The sequence below is a fragment of the Syngnathus leptorhynchus genome, chromosome 5, assembly GCF_054491065.1.
Source record: "Syngnathus leptorhynchus isolate UIUO chromosome 5, UIUO_Slep, whole genome shotgun sequence".
NCBI classification, from domain to species: domain Eukaryota; kingdom Metazoa; phylum Chordata; class Actinopteri; order Syngnathiformes; family Syngnathidae; genus Syngnathus; species Syngnathus leptorhynchus.
The window spans coordinates 9,526,814-9,542,067 of record NC_141199.1 but is presented as its reverse complement, the minus strand read 5'-3'; the positions used below and the strand labels follow the sequence as shown (position 1 = coordinate 9,542,067).

Genomic DNA, 15,254 nt, shown 5'->3' with positions numbered 1-15,254 from the left:
CACATCAGGAGAATTTTAGTGGGAGGGGAAAAATCATTGTTTGTGGACTGCACAACACACTGAGGACCAAGCTGGACCATCCATCAATTCCTGAGTGTTGGTTTATGACTAGTACGTGTGAAGCATCCAGCTGGCCGCTTTGTGGCATATGCAAAGAACCAGCTTGTGACTCCGATTTTGGGTCGCACACCATGATGATTCAGCTACAGGGGTGACTTAAGGGAGGGATACAGATGACAGGGAGATCCACCACTTTTTTGGGGGGCCAATTTAGGAAATTTGGTCTATATTCACTTTAATTCCACAGGGCAAGTAAATGTTCACAGAGAATCACAAGAAAATGTTGATGAATGAGGTATGAGCAATAAAGTTGCATCAATTTTACAATTAAGATAAGAATAATGGCAGACATGACACTTTCTATTTCAGGATAGATTTGCTGACCTTATTCAATTTAGTTTGGGTTGTTTTAGTAGGAAAGTACAATTTCTCAACTGGATCTTTGCAAGATGAGCGTTAGACTCTATTGTCCAAGCTTTGTGCACGTGTGTATTCAAACCCAGGTAGACAAAACACTCCCGAAAATTGAATCCTGCCATACCACGTGCCACAAACGCATCCTTTGGAAACAGTCAGATCAGCTGAAATATATGGCAGCATACCATGTGTCCAGTCTTATATTTAGCTGTCGTACCGTCTCATCCAGCAGACTGCACTTAGCTTACATAAATTGTTTTTCTCCTTTGCTTTGGGAACAACAGAGTGCTGAGAAAACAAAAAAGGGATTGTGCAAGAGTTGAGTTGTTGTGAAACAACATCAAGTGGACAATGTGGCATTTACACTCTGCGGGAGAGCACAATGCATTCAATCATAAACGGGAGGGTGAGCGCTCAGGCGCTACTGATTGATGAGTCCATTGGAAAACTGTGCCACGTGGAAAGCTGGAGATGAAGAACTTGATATCAAATACATCTGAAACTAAACTTTGTCCTCATGTCCTTTACTTTTTATGGACATACACCATGCCAGACTCAATTTTGCTCCCTGGCTACTAAATGAAATGAAATAAAAAGTAGGCATAATTCTTATTCCCTTGAGTATATTTTCACAAATCAGTCAGATACAGAATCCTCAGTTCATATAATCATGTGGCAGAAAAACATTCACCTCAAGTGACTCCCAGGAGTCAATGGGAGGTTCCTCATACAAGTGATTATGTGCATGACATGCTACCATTGCTCCTTCATTTTAAACTAAAAATATACCGTAGAGGATTTATACCACGGAGCAGACAAGGTTTGAGAAAAGACATATTACAGTATTAATACTACTGTACACTACTGAACAATGACACCGATACCCTGAATTGAACAGTGATGAGCACTACTTGTATACACACAAGAACTCTGATATTATTTTAAAAAGTAATACATTTACTGCGACTGAATTTATAGAAACAATACAACGTTTAGCCACTTTTGAAAATCATTTCTTTACAACTGTACTTGTCTGAGATGACAATAAAGGATTAAAACATGATGTGCCAGTGTGGATGGATCATCAAAATTGCAAGTGCAAGAGACAAAAACTTTCATCTTACAATTGGACGATAAAAATAGATGAGACACATTGTTGCCGATGGCTTTCGGCGAATTAATTAAAGAATCTTTGAAAAACTAGACGACTTGAGCACAGGCAAATGTTGAGGTAAGTTAAACCTCAGCGCAGCATCCGGTCCTGCGTTTAAAAAATAAAAAAAACATGATGAGTTTACAAACTTGAGTGATGTAACACTGCACATTTGGATAATGGTGCGACTTCATGTCTCCAGGCGTGGCTTGAAAGGAGTCAAGCGAATCAAAGTGGAGGACTTTTCGCTCCAATTACTTTCCCTCCCAAGCATCTTCCCTCTGTTTGGCTGCCAGACGCTTTTGTTCTGAAGGATAAATCAACAGAGATAATTAGATTTTTGTATCGCAAAAGACATGGCACTCGGACATGATTGTTGAAGCCAAAGCTGGACGGCTGATTTTGCCACACATAGATATTTGAGCAAGAGCATGTTCCGACTGTGGACACGTGGCAGAAAAGGCTCGGGACAAAATGTTCAGGACATGATGCACTTGTGCACTGGCTCCTTAAGAGCACAGGAGGCCATCCATACTAAGGACAAAGGAGGCTGTTTTTGCCTTCCTGGCTGGCAGTTCAGTGGACAGCCACTTGTGGTTTATTGTGCCTATATACTTATGTTCCCGCTGTGAAGGGAAAGGCTGCTGCACTGATTATAGACTTGCTTTGAGCCACACAGCAGTGGACAGAGAGCAACTTCATTTTGCCACAAGATGTAACGCCAATTTGCGCTTGATGTGCTAAGTGGGGGAAGAGCTCCCACTTGTGGTATAAGCATGCTGATGCATGATGCAAATACTAAGTTGGTCTAGCAAGGCTTTTAGGAAAATTGTCGCCCTCTGGTGGTCAGTATGTACTTACGCCCGAAAAATCAGCGACTAAGTGAAACGGTGAATGCTGAGCTGCGAATATACGAGTATCCACTATAGTCCATTTTTTTGTACGTACCTCTGGCCTCCTGGAGCTTCCTCTTCTCTGCCTCCCGCTGCTCCTTTGTTACGTTGCTTTTCACACCGAGGGCACCAACCACAAGCCTGCGAGCCAGAGCTGCGCTGGTCTCAGGCCTCTCCTTACCAGAAATGGGGGATTCTGGAGATAGAAGGAAGAAATGTGTCTTCCATGACATAAGAAAAAAAAAAAAAAAAAAAAGTCATAGAGTATGGTAAATATACCAGAGAAGCTGCGAGCCACGGCCTTTGTCTCCGGAGTGGATTTGGAGAGTGGTCGCACCTTCATCAATGGATTTTTGGCTCTTAATGCTTCACGAGCTATTTAAAAAAAATAATAATAATATTTAACACTATTTAAAATTCTAAATGTTGTGAGGGGGGCATGAAAATCATAAAATATGATTTAAGTACTGCCTAATCATTACTCAAACACAACTGAAGTTCTGTGCATTTACCGTATAGTAAAAGTAGCTATATTACTAAATCCCCATTTGTCATCACTAAAAAACGTTTTGTTTTTCAATTAAGTTGTACAAGTTAAAGGTGGGGAAAAAAAGTTGTGAAATTATTTATCCATTTCTTTCTAAGTTAAGATCAGCAGATGTTGTTTAGAATTGTCGACTGTAGAAGCCGTTTGAGACTTTTCTATGATTAAGGGCATTATAATGAAAATGTGACTTTGATTTGACTTTTTCTTTCAAACAAAAATCTTACATTGCAACAATGATGTGAAGAATTTTTATATCCTCTCTAAGTGGTTTGCTCTCAACCACTAGAGCGTTACTTACCTGAAGATGGGCTTGAAAAGATACCTAGAGCATGGGTGTCGTCAACCCACTTGATATCGAATCCTCTCTGTCTGAAAAGACATTGAATAAAGTGTGTGAAAGAAAAAAAGCCATCGTTAAAAAAAGAAAAAAACATATGCATTTCAATCGTGCTTAATTGGGGACAAACATTTGATGCACCACTTTACATTATATCATGCAAGTGTAGCTGATGTTGAGAGGACAGTGAGTGTAAATGATGCGAAATTTTACATACTGGTATCCCTGAAATAACTTGAAAATATCCTCGGTTTTACACTCTGGAGCAATATCGTAGATCTCGATGACATGAGAGAGGTCTTCGTCACTCTGGTCCATGACATCATCTTCAAACCTCTGCATGTTGTAGTAATCAAATCTGGCCTCTTGGATTGACGACTTCTTGTGACCTTCACTCAAAGATAGCTGGAGAAAAGGAGAAAAAGGAATGACAGCAACTGGATAGCAGAATGAAACTAATATCTAATATTTGCATTTCCTTTGAGATCCTGAACTATTCACAATGTGCTGACCTTAATGGATATTGAGACACGGGGAAAGCTAAAGAACTGTCCAAAAACTGAGGAAAAGCTAGCTGAATTTTAGAAATCCAGAAAAGGTTATAAAAGGTATCTACAGATGAGAAAATGAAAGAGTGGAACATTTCTCTTTTTGTTGATACTAACTCACATGTAAAATTGTAAACATGTCCTTTTTCCTTTTTCTATAAACGGGGTAAACAGTTGAGTGTCCTAAAACAACATTATTTGATTGCATTGATTTTACCAACCTCTTCAAGCAGCCGCTGATTGAGACAATCTCCATCATCGTTAAATAAGGTGTCCCAACTGTCCTCTTGTTCCTTTTCGTCATGGTGGGTTGCATTGGTTTCATCAGAAGACTCAAGCTGTCCATTGGACACCTCTGCACCCTGTAGCCGCTCAACCTCCCCGTGAGCAGTCTGCAGCTCAGCTTTATCCATTTCAACAGGCGCTTGCTCATCTCCTGTTCCCCCTGCTTTGTCTTTCTTGTTTTTGGCGTTCTTTCGAGCCTTGTCCGTGTAGCGAGGCCTGGGTCTTGGTTTGACCTCTCCCTCAATGTGAGGTTTGTCTTTCGATGCGTTGAGTCGTTTCTTTGGCATATGAGGAGCCTGGCTTGGCTTTTTGGACTGAGACGTAGTCGGTGCGTCTGAAGCACCGTCGTTCTTTGGTAGTTCCGTTTCCATTGTAGTTTTGACAGTGTAACTAGAACCAAACGACACTGATGGACGAGGGTTAACAATAACACAATCAATATAAAATATTGATGAATTTATCGTGTGGAAAAACCCTGAACATGGCTACCATAATCGCTGTGTGCTAAGGTACAACTAGCTAAACATAGCAAGCTACTTTTCCATTCATCGAGGTTATAACGAAAAGAACATGGATAAAATTTCACCGGATAAATATTCTGATTTATACTTGATATTTTAATGCAGGGAGCTGAAAAGTGTCACTTACCTACCTGTGTTTTGGTTAGCGTCAGATTTTGTCGCAGGATTGACGCAGGCAGTCTTCAGAACGCAAAGAATTGTGGGAAGTATAGTTCCCGCAACCGGTTATGAAACGCGGAGTGATTTAGGAGAAAATCTGTTTTCTTGTAACTATTTTAGAAGGAAATATGTATCGTGCTGCAATTAATCATCGTGATGAATGATAAACAATTTTTCCTGACAATTTCTATTATGTATCAGCCATTGGATAACATGCTGAAATTTGATTGGCTAATTACGCTTCATACGTAAGAATGTTTCGTAAAGCTTGTGCAATGCAGTTACGTAGCTCACAGCATCTTCGCTGCTGCAGAAGCTGAGCTTTCTCTGTTTCATTTCTATTTACGGATAAAACAATCAGGTAAGGCACGAAGACTGTGTGTCTTTTTTTTCTTTTGCTCAATGCACGAGGCTCCATAACATGAAGATTCTTGAGGTGTCTCACAAAAGTAGTCATCCGAAGATGTTGCAACAAATATGACAGGAATCTGAACAAAACATGCAGGTCGATGCCTGGTGGGCAGGTCAGCAGTACTGTACCCACTCTTCAATCGTCCTAATCCACTACTTTGGCCAGAGTGACCATGCAGTGTGATTTTGAGTCCAACATATTCAATATGCTCATGTAAAAAATACTGTAATTTATTTTATATAAAAATGAATCATCTGTAATAATCTCTCTTTGTGTCACCAGAATCCAGAAATGTGGGCTGCAGGATTGTTGGTCCTCCTGTTTGGACTCTGGGAGCAGTCCCACTCTCAAAACAGTGAACCAATGTTTCAGGAAGTTACACAGACCATCCTTCCTACCGACAGGCTGCATAATCCAACACAGCTCAATTATGGGATGGCAGTAACTGACGTGGATGGTGATGGCGATCTCGAAGTCGTGGTGGCTGGGTGAGTGAAAGGAGTTTGAAACTGAACAGCTGACTGGTAAATAAAGACAGTGTGCCCGTTTCTGGATTGTTCCATTTTTTTTCCTCCTTCCTTCAGATACAATGGGCCTAACCTGGTGTTGAAATATGACCGCACTCAGAATAAGATGGTAAACATTGCTATCGATGACAGTACCTCACCTTATTACGCTCTGAGGGATGTAGCTGGGAACGCTATTGGGGTCACAGCCTGTGATGTGGACGGAGATGGACGGGAGGAAATCTATTTCCTCAACACAAATAATGCCTACTCTGGTAATTGTTAATCACCAATCATCTATTTTCTTTGGCGCCTATCCTTATTATCGGGTTGCAAGTGAGCCCATTCCAGCTAACTTTTGAGAGTGGGACACACACAGTTATGAATGAATTATTTTTTTCAGCGTGCAGAAAATTTGATTAAATGACCATCGTCTATTATTACAGGACAAGCCACTTACTTCGACAAGCTCTTCAAGTTTCGTAATGGTCGCTTTGAAGATCTGCTCAGTGATGAGCTCAATGTGCGCCGTGGTGTTGCTAGCCGCATGGCAGGACGTTCTGTGGCATGCGTTGACAGAAAGGTTTGTGACCCTTCACATCTCGATTTTACTCCTGTTCTTCTTTTCAAACTGTCTCTGCCTCTCGCGTTTTCCTTCAGGGAACAGGCCGTTACTCAATCTATGTGGCAAACTATGCCAGCGGCAACGTCGGACCCCACGCTCTCTTGGAGATGGACGTGGCTGCCAGCGATGTGGCGAATGGCGTTATTGCCTTGTCTGATGTCGCCGTCACAGCCGGAGTCAACAAGCTCACCGGTCTTCAAATCAATTTGTCACGTTTTAAGCTTGGCAGTGTGTGAGGGGCTTTTTGATTCACGGTGGCATTTTGTTGCAGGTGGACGCGGAGTTGTGGTTGGACCCATCCTCAGTGATACAAAGTCTGATGTTTTCTGCGACAATGAAGGCGGGCCCAACTTCCTGTTTAAAAACAATGGGGATGGAACTTTTGTTGACGTCGCCAGGCAGGCAGGTAAGAATGACGGAAAGGTTTCAGGAGTGAAAGGTTTACAGAGTGGATATGTTTTCTCATAGAAAATAATTTGATGAATGAATTCTTTTTTAATTCTGTGTTGACCCTTAAAGGTGTGGCAGACCAAAGACAACATGGTCGTGGAGTAGCACTGGCTGATTTCAATGGCGACGGAAAGACCGACATTGTCTATGGCAACTGGAACGGCCCTCACAGGCTTTACCTGCAGGGGAGCAACTCTAATTTCAGGGTGAGTAAGGAGTTGCAGCATAGCGAAATCATCGGAGAAGTCTGAAAAGAACTGAACCTGGCAAATATCCTCCTTGCAGAATATCGCCACGACAGAATTTGAATCTCCCTCTCCGATTCGCACAGTTATAGCTGCTGACTTTGACAATGACAGGAATCTTGAAGTGTTCTTCAACAATATTGCCTACAGAGGCAATGCCCCCAACAGGATCTTTAGGTGAGTCCAAAATGAAAAAAAAAAAAAGCATCCAATTTATTACATAGACTAAGTAGTTATTTGAAGTTGTTACTCTTATCAATGATATCCCATTGCTGCCCTAATTGACAAATATGCCATTTATATTGCGTGAAACCGAAGAAGGCGAAACTCAAGTTCTACATTTCTGTGTGTGTTTGCAGAGTGTCAAGAAGAGCTATCGCTGACCCTTTGATCCAAGAGCTCAATGTGGGAGATGCTGCAGAGCCTCAAGGCAGAGGAACAGGTCAGAATGAAATACTACTCATCCACATATTTGCCCCGATTAGCTTCTCCGTCTGATTAGATGAATTTTCCCATGCAGCAGGTGTTCCTCACAAATACAGCGAGGTTGTGCACTAAAATTTCTTTGCTTTTTTTTTCCCATCAGGCGGCACCGTGACCGATGTGGATGGAGACGGGCAGTTGGAGCTTCTGCTGGCACACGGGGAAAGCGCAGCCCAACCAATTTCTGTCTTCAAAGTCACACAGGTGTACAAGTGTTTTGCTTCTGATCCAACTTACTATCTGGTCCGCTATTATCCTAACCTGTCACCACGGTTATCAGGGCTCAAGCAATAAATGGCTTCGAGTCATCCCTCGCACCCAGTTTGGCTCATTTGCACGAGGTGCGAAGGTGACCGTCTTCACCAAGAAGAGTGGAGCCCATATGCGCATCATTGACGGAGGATCCGGGTACCTGTGCGAGATGGAACCCGTTGCCCACTTTGGTTTAGGTAAGGATGCTGTAACATGGCCCATTTTCATTTTGTTATCTACTGAACCATAAAAGGATTCAGAGCTGCAGTCTATAATCTTATTTGAACTCAGCCAAGTTTAAATCAGGTCAATATTCGGTAATATTCTTGACATTGTGATGATGATTTTTTTTTTAGGAAACGATGATGTGTCTGTGCTGGAGGTCTCTTGGCCTGACGGTAGCGTCATCACACGTGTCATTCAAGCTGGTGAAATGAACTCAGTGGTGGAAGTAGCGTATCCCGCTAACACAGAAATGTCCACGCTCGGCAATGACACAGAGGTACGCGTCGTAGTTCTCAATTTCCTGTCTTTCTTTAAAATGTAACTAAATGTGTTTTGTTTTTCAGTGTGGTAAAGGTTTTACTGTGAAGAATGGCCGCTGTGCAGGTAAACCCATTTCCCCCCAAGTTAGATAATTAAGTTTTTCCTTTTAATTTTCATTTTTTATGTTTCTACAGGCATCTGAGGATATTTTTCTACTAACCCTATTTGCCTTGCCACCCCATGTTTTTTTCTTCTTTACCATGAGTTTGTTTTTGTATTGCACTTATAAATATGTCAAAAGTTACAAAACATCATTAATAACATCTTGCTTCCTTTGTCATTTCAAAAATCTAGAAAAAGGAATGCTTACAATCAACCTGTTGGGTGATTGTCATTTGCTGCTCGAATGAATACTCATCATAGTTAATCAACATATGTCAGCCTTACCACTTGATGTTTTCCTCCTCTCCTATTTTTGCTACCTTCCATCTCAGCACCTGCCTCACTTTTCAGCATTTCAAGCCCCAGGTTGAAGGCCTTCAATTTTCAGATGCTTTTATTACTGTTCTACTTGCAGATCTGAGAGAACTGTCGTCCGTCTTTTAAGGCGGCAACGGTAAGATATTTTCCCAGGTCTGCATGTTTGATTTGAACAGTCATCAACACTTTTCCGCATGTTCTCTAGAATCATGTCCTAATTCATCCAAATGTGTCAAAGCTTTACTGTAGTGAACAAGCTACATCGAGAGACTCATGTACACAAATGCCAAAATAAATTTGCTTTGGTATTTAGTCACCTGTTAATTCTATTTTCCATCCACTATATTCACTACTGTGATGGCATACACTTGAAAAAATATGTCCATGACGATAGAACAAGTCTTTTGTCCATGACGATAGAACAAGTCTTTTTTCATTTGTACTTGCAGTTTATAAAAAGTGTCCCATTTGTTAACAGAATAAAAATAAAAGTCAGTTGAATGCATTTGTGATTACATTGTATTTATTTGACAGCAGTCATAACACAATTAAGCTGCACCGAAGTTTGAGTCAGCACAAAATGTCACCGACATACTTGAGACATTTGCACGAATGATCCCCTTTTTGGCAAATATTTGTCTTTGGAGTTTTGGTCAGATATCGGTTATACATGCTGTATGTGTAATTCAACACATGACAATGAAGACTCAGGAAGACGATTTGACTTTGCCTCACATGCTCATTTTTGCTACGTCCTTGCATAAACACAATTTTTGGAAGAGTTGATCAAAATCAGAGAAACTGGGGTTTTATTTAAAACCCCTGTGGATTTTGGAAAATAGAGGCTTGGTGTGCGGGAAATGGAAGACTTGATGAACGACATTCATCTGCTACAATACAATATGATATAGTGCCTTGATCTTCATCTGGATTGGTTTTGATCTATCGTGTGGAGATCTGGGCAAGGTTAGGTGAAGCACTATGATGTGTTTATAAAAGCTATAAAATATTCAAAAGCCAGTGTTAGTGTGCCTGGATAGGTATAACAAGTGCAGGTGTACTTTCTCCATGTTGTACAATTGTGGTTTGAATACATCTACTCGGTTCCATCTTCTCACCAATGAAATCACTTGATAAAAAAAAAAAAAGTAAGGAATTCGATGTTCCCATCACATCAGAAATATAAAATATGATTTTGTTCATCGGGTGCATTGCAACAAATGACTCAAGTGCATATTTGGCATGTTGGCAATGCCTTATAACTAATGGAGTACGGCTGAGGAGAAATGTCTTTCTTCTGGAACATCTTGTGGATCTGTGAAGCGATGGAGGAACGGTTGAAATGCCCAAAAGTTGTTCTCCAGGGTGATGAGTGATCAGAGGGACATTGTTTTGCCAGAAGTGCTCAATCATCGAGCTGTGCTGCTAGACACAGAGCTGCTCCCCGAGCTGCAACCGCTGGAGCCTCTGTCTTCGTAGATGGAAATCTCAATCTGGGCAAAGCCGTTAGGGACTGAGATGGTATCGCTGGTGTATGTTTAGCAATGTTGCGGTTGGACATGGACATAGGTAAGGATACAACTCGCATTCCCCTCTCTATGGGATCAGTGATGAGCAGACCCCTCGGAGCATAGATCTTTTCATTCTGCTCCTGAATGTACTTGGACATTTTCTTCAACACCTAACACACAAGCAGAGCACAAATGAATACAACTACGACTCACATAAGATGTTGTTCGTGGAATTATTTTGAATGTGTGCTGAATTACCAAAAAGACCCAAATGGTGAAAAGAAGAAAAAAAAAAGGTTTTTCTTTACACTTTTTTTTTCTTCACACACCAATATTTAATGAGCTGTCCTTTGACCCTTTTATTGGTCTATAGTTGACAGGATTTTTTTTGTACTGTAAATAAGAACACTAGGTATAGTTCCATTTTCAAAGCTTTTCATCTGATACCATTGTAAGAGGTAATAAGAAATGTTAATTAGAGTTGAGTGGAAAGTGTTTGTATTTATTGCATGCGAACGGGGAAACAAACAACTTTCACCTTTTCATAGCGTGTCTCCATGCAGAGGAAGATAAGATATGCTGTGGCACAAGCCAGACAGCCTTCCAGGTAAGACTGCCCTCCGATCTTTTCTGCTTCTGCGTAGAAGTTGTTGAGGGTCTTCACAGTGTCCTCGAATAAAGTCCGCTCAATCTGAACATATGAGCGGGTCTATGAATTACGGGGCTGGCTGGAACAGCAAATATTGCGCAATGCAAAAGGAAAGACAACTTATGTTCTCACCCTGCTCTCCAGCTCAGAAGGGAACTTGGTCTGGAATCTGCAAGTGGTTCCCTCACTGTAGTCCCTCTGGATGAAGACTTTGTTGGCCAGGGATGCACTGTGCCTCAACTCCTGCAAATTGTGGAACTAAGGAAAAGAGAGCATGAAAAAGGTCCATTCTATTTATTTTTGCAATGATAGAAAACTACAAGTGCCAATGTGACAACAGTTAAAAACCACGATGTGTAGACAAAATTTGACGCTGCAAATTTTTGTTTTAGTAATCACTGGAAACACTTCCAACAAATATAATGATGTCATTTTTTGTGTGTTTGCAATCTTTCAGTTGAATGATAACAAATGGATTATAGTGAAAGGTGTATTTTTTGGCTGCTTCTCTTGAAAATATAATACAATAATTCTGGAACACGAATAAAGATATTTTAATGTCGTCAGTCATTCATTCATGAATTGTATCTACCGCACTGCACAGCACATTCTAGACAATGAGTATGCATATAGCATATAACACTCCGCCTTGAGGGACAATTAAGGAGTGTTGTTTCTCGCCATCTTTTAAACAGGTCCCTTGGGGAAAGATGTCTCTTCCTACGCTCTCATTTCACCAGGTCAGTTATACTGTGTGCAAATAGTAGCTGTTGTTTTGGTTTTGTAACATGTAGGATGTTATAGGAGAGGTAGGCAGAGCGTGATGACAAGCTGCTGGAGAGAAGCCCGTTTGATACACTATCCTTACCCGTCACTTCTCTCTCTCTCTCTCTCTTTACTGTGAGGCCAGTGAGGTCATGCAAAACGTGCTGTCTTACTAAACAATGGTCAAATGATGCAGCAGTAATGTTAGAATATTAATGATTTATATTTAAGATTGTTTACCTCGACTTGTTTTGGAATTTAACACACCTTGGGCAAAAAGATAATCTTACAGGACGATCTTAAAAGACAGTTTTGACATCCTTGAGGCAAAATCAAGAAGAAAAAAAAAAACACCCTGATTTTTGTTGTCTGTAAACCACCTCAGCAAGAAGATGCTGGATCATTCCTGTGTCAATGTTTACTGCGTGTGAATTTTTGGCTTTCTTTCATTTGGATATTTCCTACTCTCATTGTATCTGGTAGTACGTTTCTGGTAATATTCCATGGTTTACTCATTTCTCATTAGTCACCGTTTGTAGTTTTAGTTGGTTTGTGACATTATTATCATGTGTTCCCATGTGCCATGATATAATTTTTTCTTGCGTAAAATATGTGCCTTTCCTCGTGTTTTATAGTCATCTAATCATCTCCTAAGGAAAAGCAGTGGCAGTGTCATAGCCTCTGTCCGTGGTGCTGAACGAGCTATGTGCGTGTTTGTTTGCATCCACTCTTGGGACGCTGTCATCGGATTATTAAAGCGTCCGAACCCATACGAGCACAACTGCTTAACATTTAGGCAAGAGGTTCGTGATTTTTTAATCCTACGTACAATATCTGCGCTCATTTCAACTGAAACCTGTTTAACACTGTTGGTAAGAGTCGAAAACATCGCATTGGGGCGGAACGAGTAGGGAGGATGCCCTCGCGTGTCCTCATTCCAGCGTCACCGCACCTTGCTGGTTTCAACCACGTCCATTCCACGAGATCAGATTTTGTACACAAATACGAGTGGTTATGATGATCATTAAAAAAATAAATAAAAAAAAAAGCAGGATAAGGAGCACATTGTGCCAGTCTTACCTCAGTCGCCATGTTGCTGTTCGAGTCCCGGCGTGCGCTGATGACTGACACGGGACAGATTAAATGATGGGGGAGGGGCTAGTCAGCAGGAGGACAGGATTTAGTTCTACATATATGCTTTTATTTACCTCGACATTAACTAATCCGAGTCACATCCATTTTCTTATGTGTAACAGATCTGCTGTCAATGTGGTTGCCATCTTTTTTTAAGAGGGGGAATGTGTTGGGGTTCACTCCATTATGAATGAATGAATGAATGAATGAATGCATTTGGACAATTTAAAGTTCTCATTTTACCTACCGTGCATGTATTTGGGCTGGGGGGGAAAAAACGGACATCCACGGGATGAATTGCCTCATTCCTTGTGGTTCAGGTTTTTATTGTTTTTTTTAGTTTTGCCTTTTGTCATGCAACTGTTTCGACAAGTTCTCTTTGTGAGGGGCAGCTGGGCACTGTGCCCCTTTGTTGCCATGGCAAAAATAATAAAGAGCTACTGTGTGATACTTAAATGTAGAACAAATGAAAGGAATTACCCTCTCAAAAGCGAGATGTAAATAATTGATCAACTGCTCATCATAAAAGGTCAAAAGGAACAGCAATAACACAACACGACCAATAGGAGGCAACACTTGATCAAATCGTTTTTCAGTCTGCCAGAAAAGGAGTTAAGAGTGAAAAAGAACAAGTTAAAGGGTCGACGAAGAAGAAAGGAGGAGGAAAAGGGAGAAGAAAACACTGCCCCATCACTCAGCTATCGAGATAAAACTGGTGATTGTTACATTTCATCATGAATCACGTCGACTTTTTGTTGTGCGTGCGGTTTAGCAAATTGTCGATGGAAGATCAGTTGGAAATCAAACGTTTGGGGCCGCACAGACCAGAAGACTTTGTCCTGCTTCAGTATGGAGATATGGTGACCCGTACCTTCAAAAAAGACTGGTTTGAAAAAAAGAAATGGCTAACCGCGAGCACAAGCAAAGGTGCGCTCTTCTGTTTCCCCTGTCTACTTTTTGGTGGCTTGGACTCCGTTTGGGCATCGATTGGCTTTAAAGACATTAAACATCTATCGGAAAGAACGGCCAAGCATGAAAGCTCCTCGTCTCACCTGAGATGTGCCATGAAGTTGGGTTTACTTGGGCTACCCACCGTACGGTCGTACCTCAATGACGCCGATCGCCTTGCCACCGAAGAGCACAACAGACTAACCGAAGAGAACCGTTATGTTCTGGATAGACTGATTACATGCGTCAAACTTTGTGGCAAGTGCGAAATGGATCTGCACGGTCACGACGAAAATTTAAACGCGTCTCTCTTCACCTGCATATTTGAGACTATGTGTGAAGGAGACACCAGGCTCAAAAGACATTATAATGCTGAGCCTTTTTTTCACTTGACTTTAAAAACCATGCAGGACGAGCTGCTGGATTGCATGTATGAGGTCTACAGGGAGGAAGTGGATAAACAATTGCAAAAAACCCAGTTTGTTGGGTTACAGGTCCATGAAATTACTCGTATGGCATGCAATTCTCAAATAGGCATCGTGTTGAGATACGTGGTCGACAACACTCTGACTGAGCGATTCATCGAGTTGATCCAAGTCGCAGATAAAACCGCCTTCGGCCTTTCCGACGCCATCCAACAAGTTCTCGAGCCCTTGCGGCTGGGTGAGAAACTCATCGCGCAAACCTATGATGGAGCGGCCATGCTGATTGATGGCAAAGGCAGCGTGCAAAGCTTGATGAGTTTAAGATACCCCAACGCAGTGTTTGTGCATTGCTCCGACCAGTTAAATGTTACCCTGCAGCAAATGTGCGCGTCTCGAATCCCTGAACTGAAGGTGTTTTTTGCCGACTTGACTGGCTTCGCAACCTTTTTCACCTCACCCACAAGAACAGCTGCCTTGAAACAAGTTTCGTGCAACAATATCCAGCGACCGCAGTGGAACTTTCAAAGCAGGACCATTAACGCCGTATGGGACAGTCAGGACGCCATACTGGAGTGTTTGGATTGCATTCGCACTCAGCCGGAATGGGACAGCGTGACTGTCAGTGAAGCATACGGCCTGTCCATGCATTTGAGAGACCCCATGTTTCTACAACTTCTGCATTTCTTTGCGGAAGTCATGCCGGAAGTGGATGTCCTGCAGAACATTCTGCAGAACCAAGAGATTGACGACTCGGTTGTGAGATGTGCCGTGGAGAACTTCATCGGCAACGTGAAGGAGGTGAGAGAGAGAACAGATGTGATCGCCGACCACGCTGGAGATGCCAAGCGTAGGAAAACCAACACGGCTGAAATCATGAAGAAGGCTTGCGACAATATGATTGCACAAGTAGAATACCGGTTCTCCAACAGTGACTATCTCATTGCAGCCCAACTCGTGGACTGC

The 15,254-nt window shown here is 41.7% G+C and overlaps 3 protein-coding genes across 7 annotated transcripts; 1 reads left to right on the top strand and 2 right to left on the bottom strand.

Annotated features, from left to right (window-relative positions):
* Positions 1–256: 256 nt before the first annotated feature.
* Positions 257–4,981, bottom strand: r3hcc1l (R3H domain and coiled-coil containing 1-like). 4 transcript variants are annotated; one of them, XM_085912225.1, is made up of 7 exons: positions 4,889–4,956; positions 4,177–4,646; positions 3,625–3,812; positions 3,369–3,439; positions 2,803–2,898; positions 2,579–2,719; positions 257–1,937 (listed from the first exon to the last, which is right to left on the bottom strand). In XM_085912225.1, the coding sequence occupies exons 2-7, from the start codon at positions 4,609–4,611 to the stop codon at positions 1,885–1,887; spliced, it is 984 nt and encodes a 327-aa protein (XP_085768351.1). In that variant the 5' UTR covers positions 4,612–4,646; positions 4,889–4,956; the 3' UTR covers positions 257–1,884. The 4 variants fall into 4 exon arrangements, with proteins under 4 accessions (XP_085768351.1, XP_085768352.1, XP_085768353.1 ...); XM_085912226.1 differs by having other exon boundaries at positions 4,177–4,630; positions 4,893–4,956; XM_085912227.1 differs by having other exon boundaries at positions 4,177–4,630; positions 4,889–4,943.
* A 152-nt stretch (positions 4,982–5,133) lies between these two features.
* On the top strand, positions 5,134–9,355 carry crtac1a (cartilage acidic protein 1a). Of its 2 annotated transcripts, none has more exons than XM_085913050.1 (14): positions 5,134–5,281; positions 5,615–5,820; positions 5,917–6,113; positions 6,285–6,421; positions 6,499–6,655; positions 6,735–6,869; positions 6,983–7,119; positions 7,199–7,335; positions 7,518–7,600; positions 7,745–7,845; positions 7,922–8,090; positions 8,250–8,395; positions 8,463–8,502; positions 8,574–9,355. In XM_085913050.1, the coding sequence occupies exons 2-14, from the start codon at positions 5,624–5,626 to the stop codon at positions 8,579–8,581; spliced, it is 1,644 nt and encodes a 547-aa protein (XP_085769176.1). In that variant the 5' UTR covers positions 5,134–5,281; positions 5,615–5,623; the 3' UTR covers positions 8,582–9,355. The 2 variants fall into 2 exon arrangements, with proteins under 2 accessions (XP_085769176.1, XP_085769175.1); XM_085913049.1 differs by lacking the exon at positions 5,134–5,281 and adding an exon at positions 5,424–5,444.
* A 62-nt stretch (positions 9,356–9,417) lies between these two features.
* golga7ba (golgin A7 family, member Ba) lies at positions 9,418–14,065 on the bottom strand. Its single transcript, XM_085912401.1, has 6 exons — positions 13,971–14,065; positions 12,865–12,942; positions 11,152–11,277; positions 10,909–11,061; positions 10,439–10,540; positions 9,418–10,352 (listed from the first exon to the last, which is right to left on the bottom strand). Exons 2-6 carry the CDS (start codon positions 12,874–12,876, stop codon positions 10,269–10,271), a joined length of 477 nt encoding a protein of 158 aa, XP_085768527.1. The 5' UTR covers positions 12,877–12,942; positions 13,971–14,065; the 3' UTR covers positions 9,418–10,268.
* Between the last annotated feature and the right edge of the window lie 1,189 nt (positions 14,066–15,254).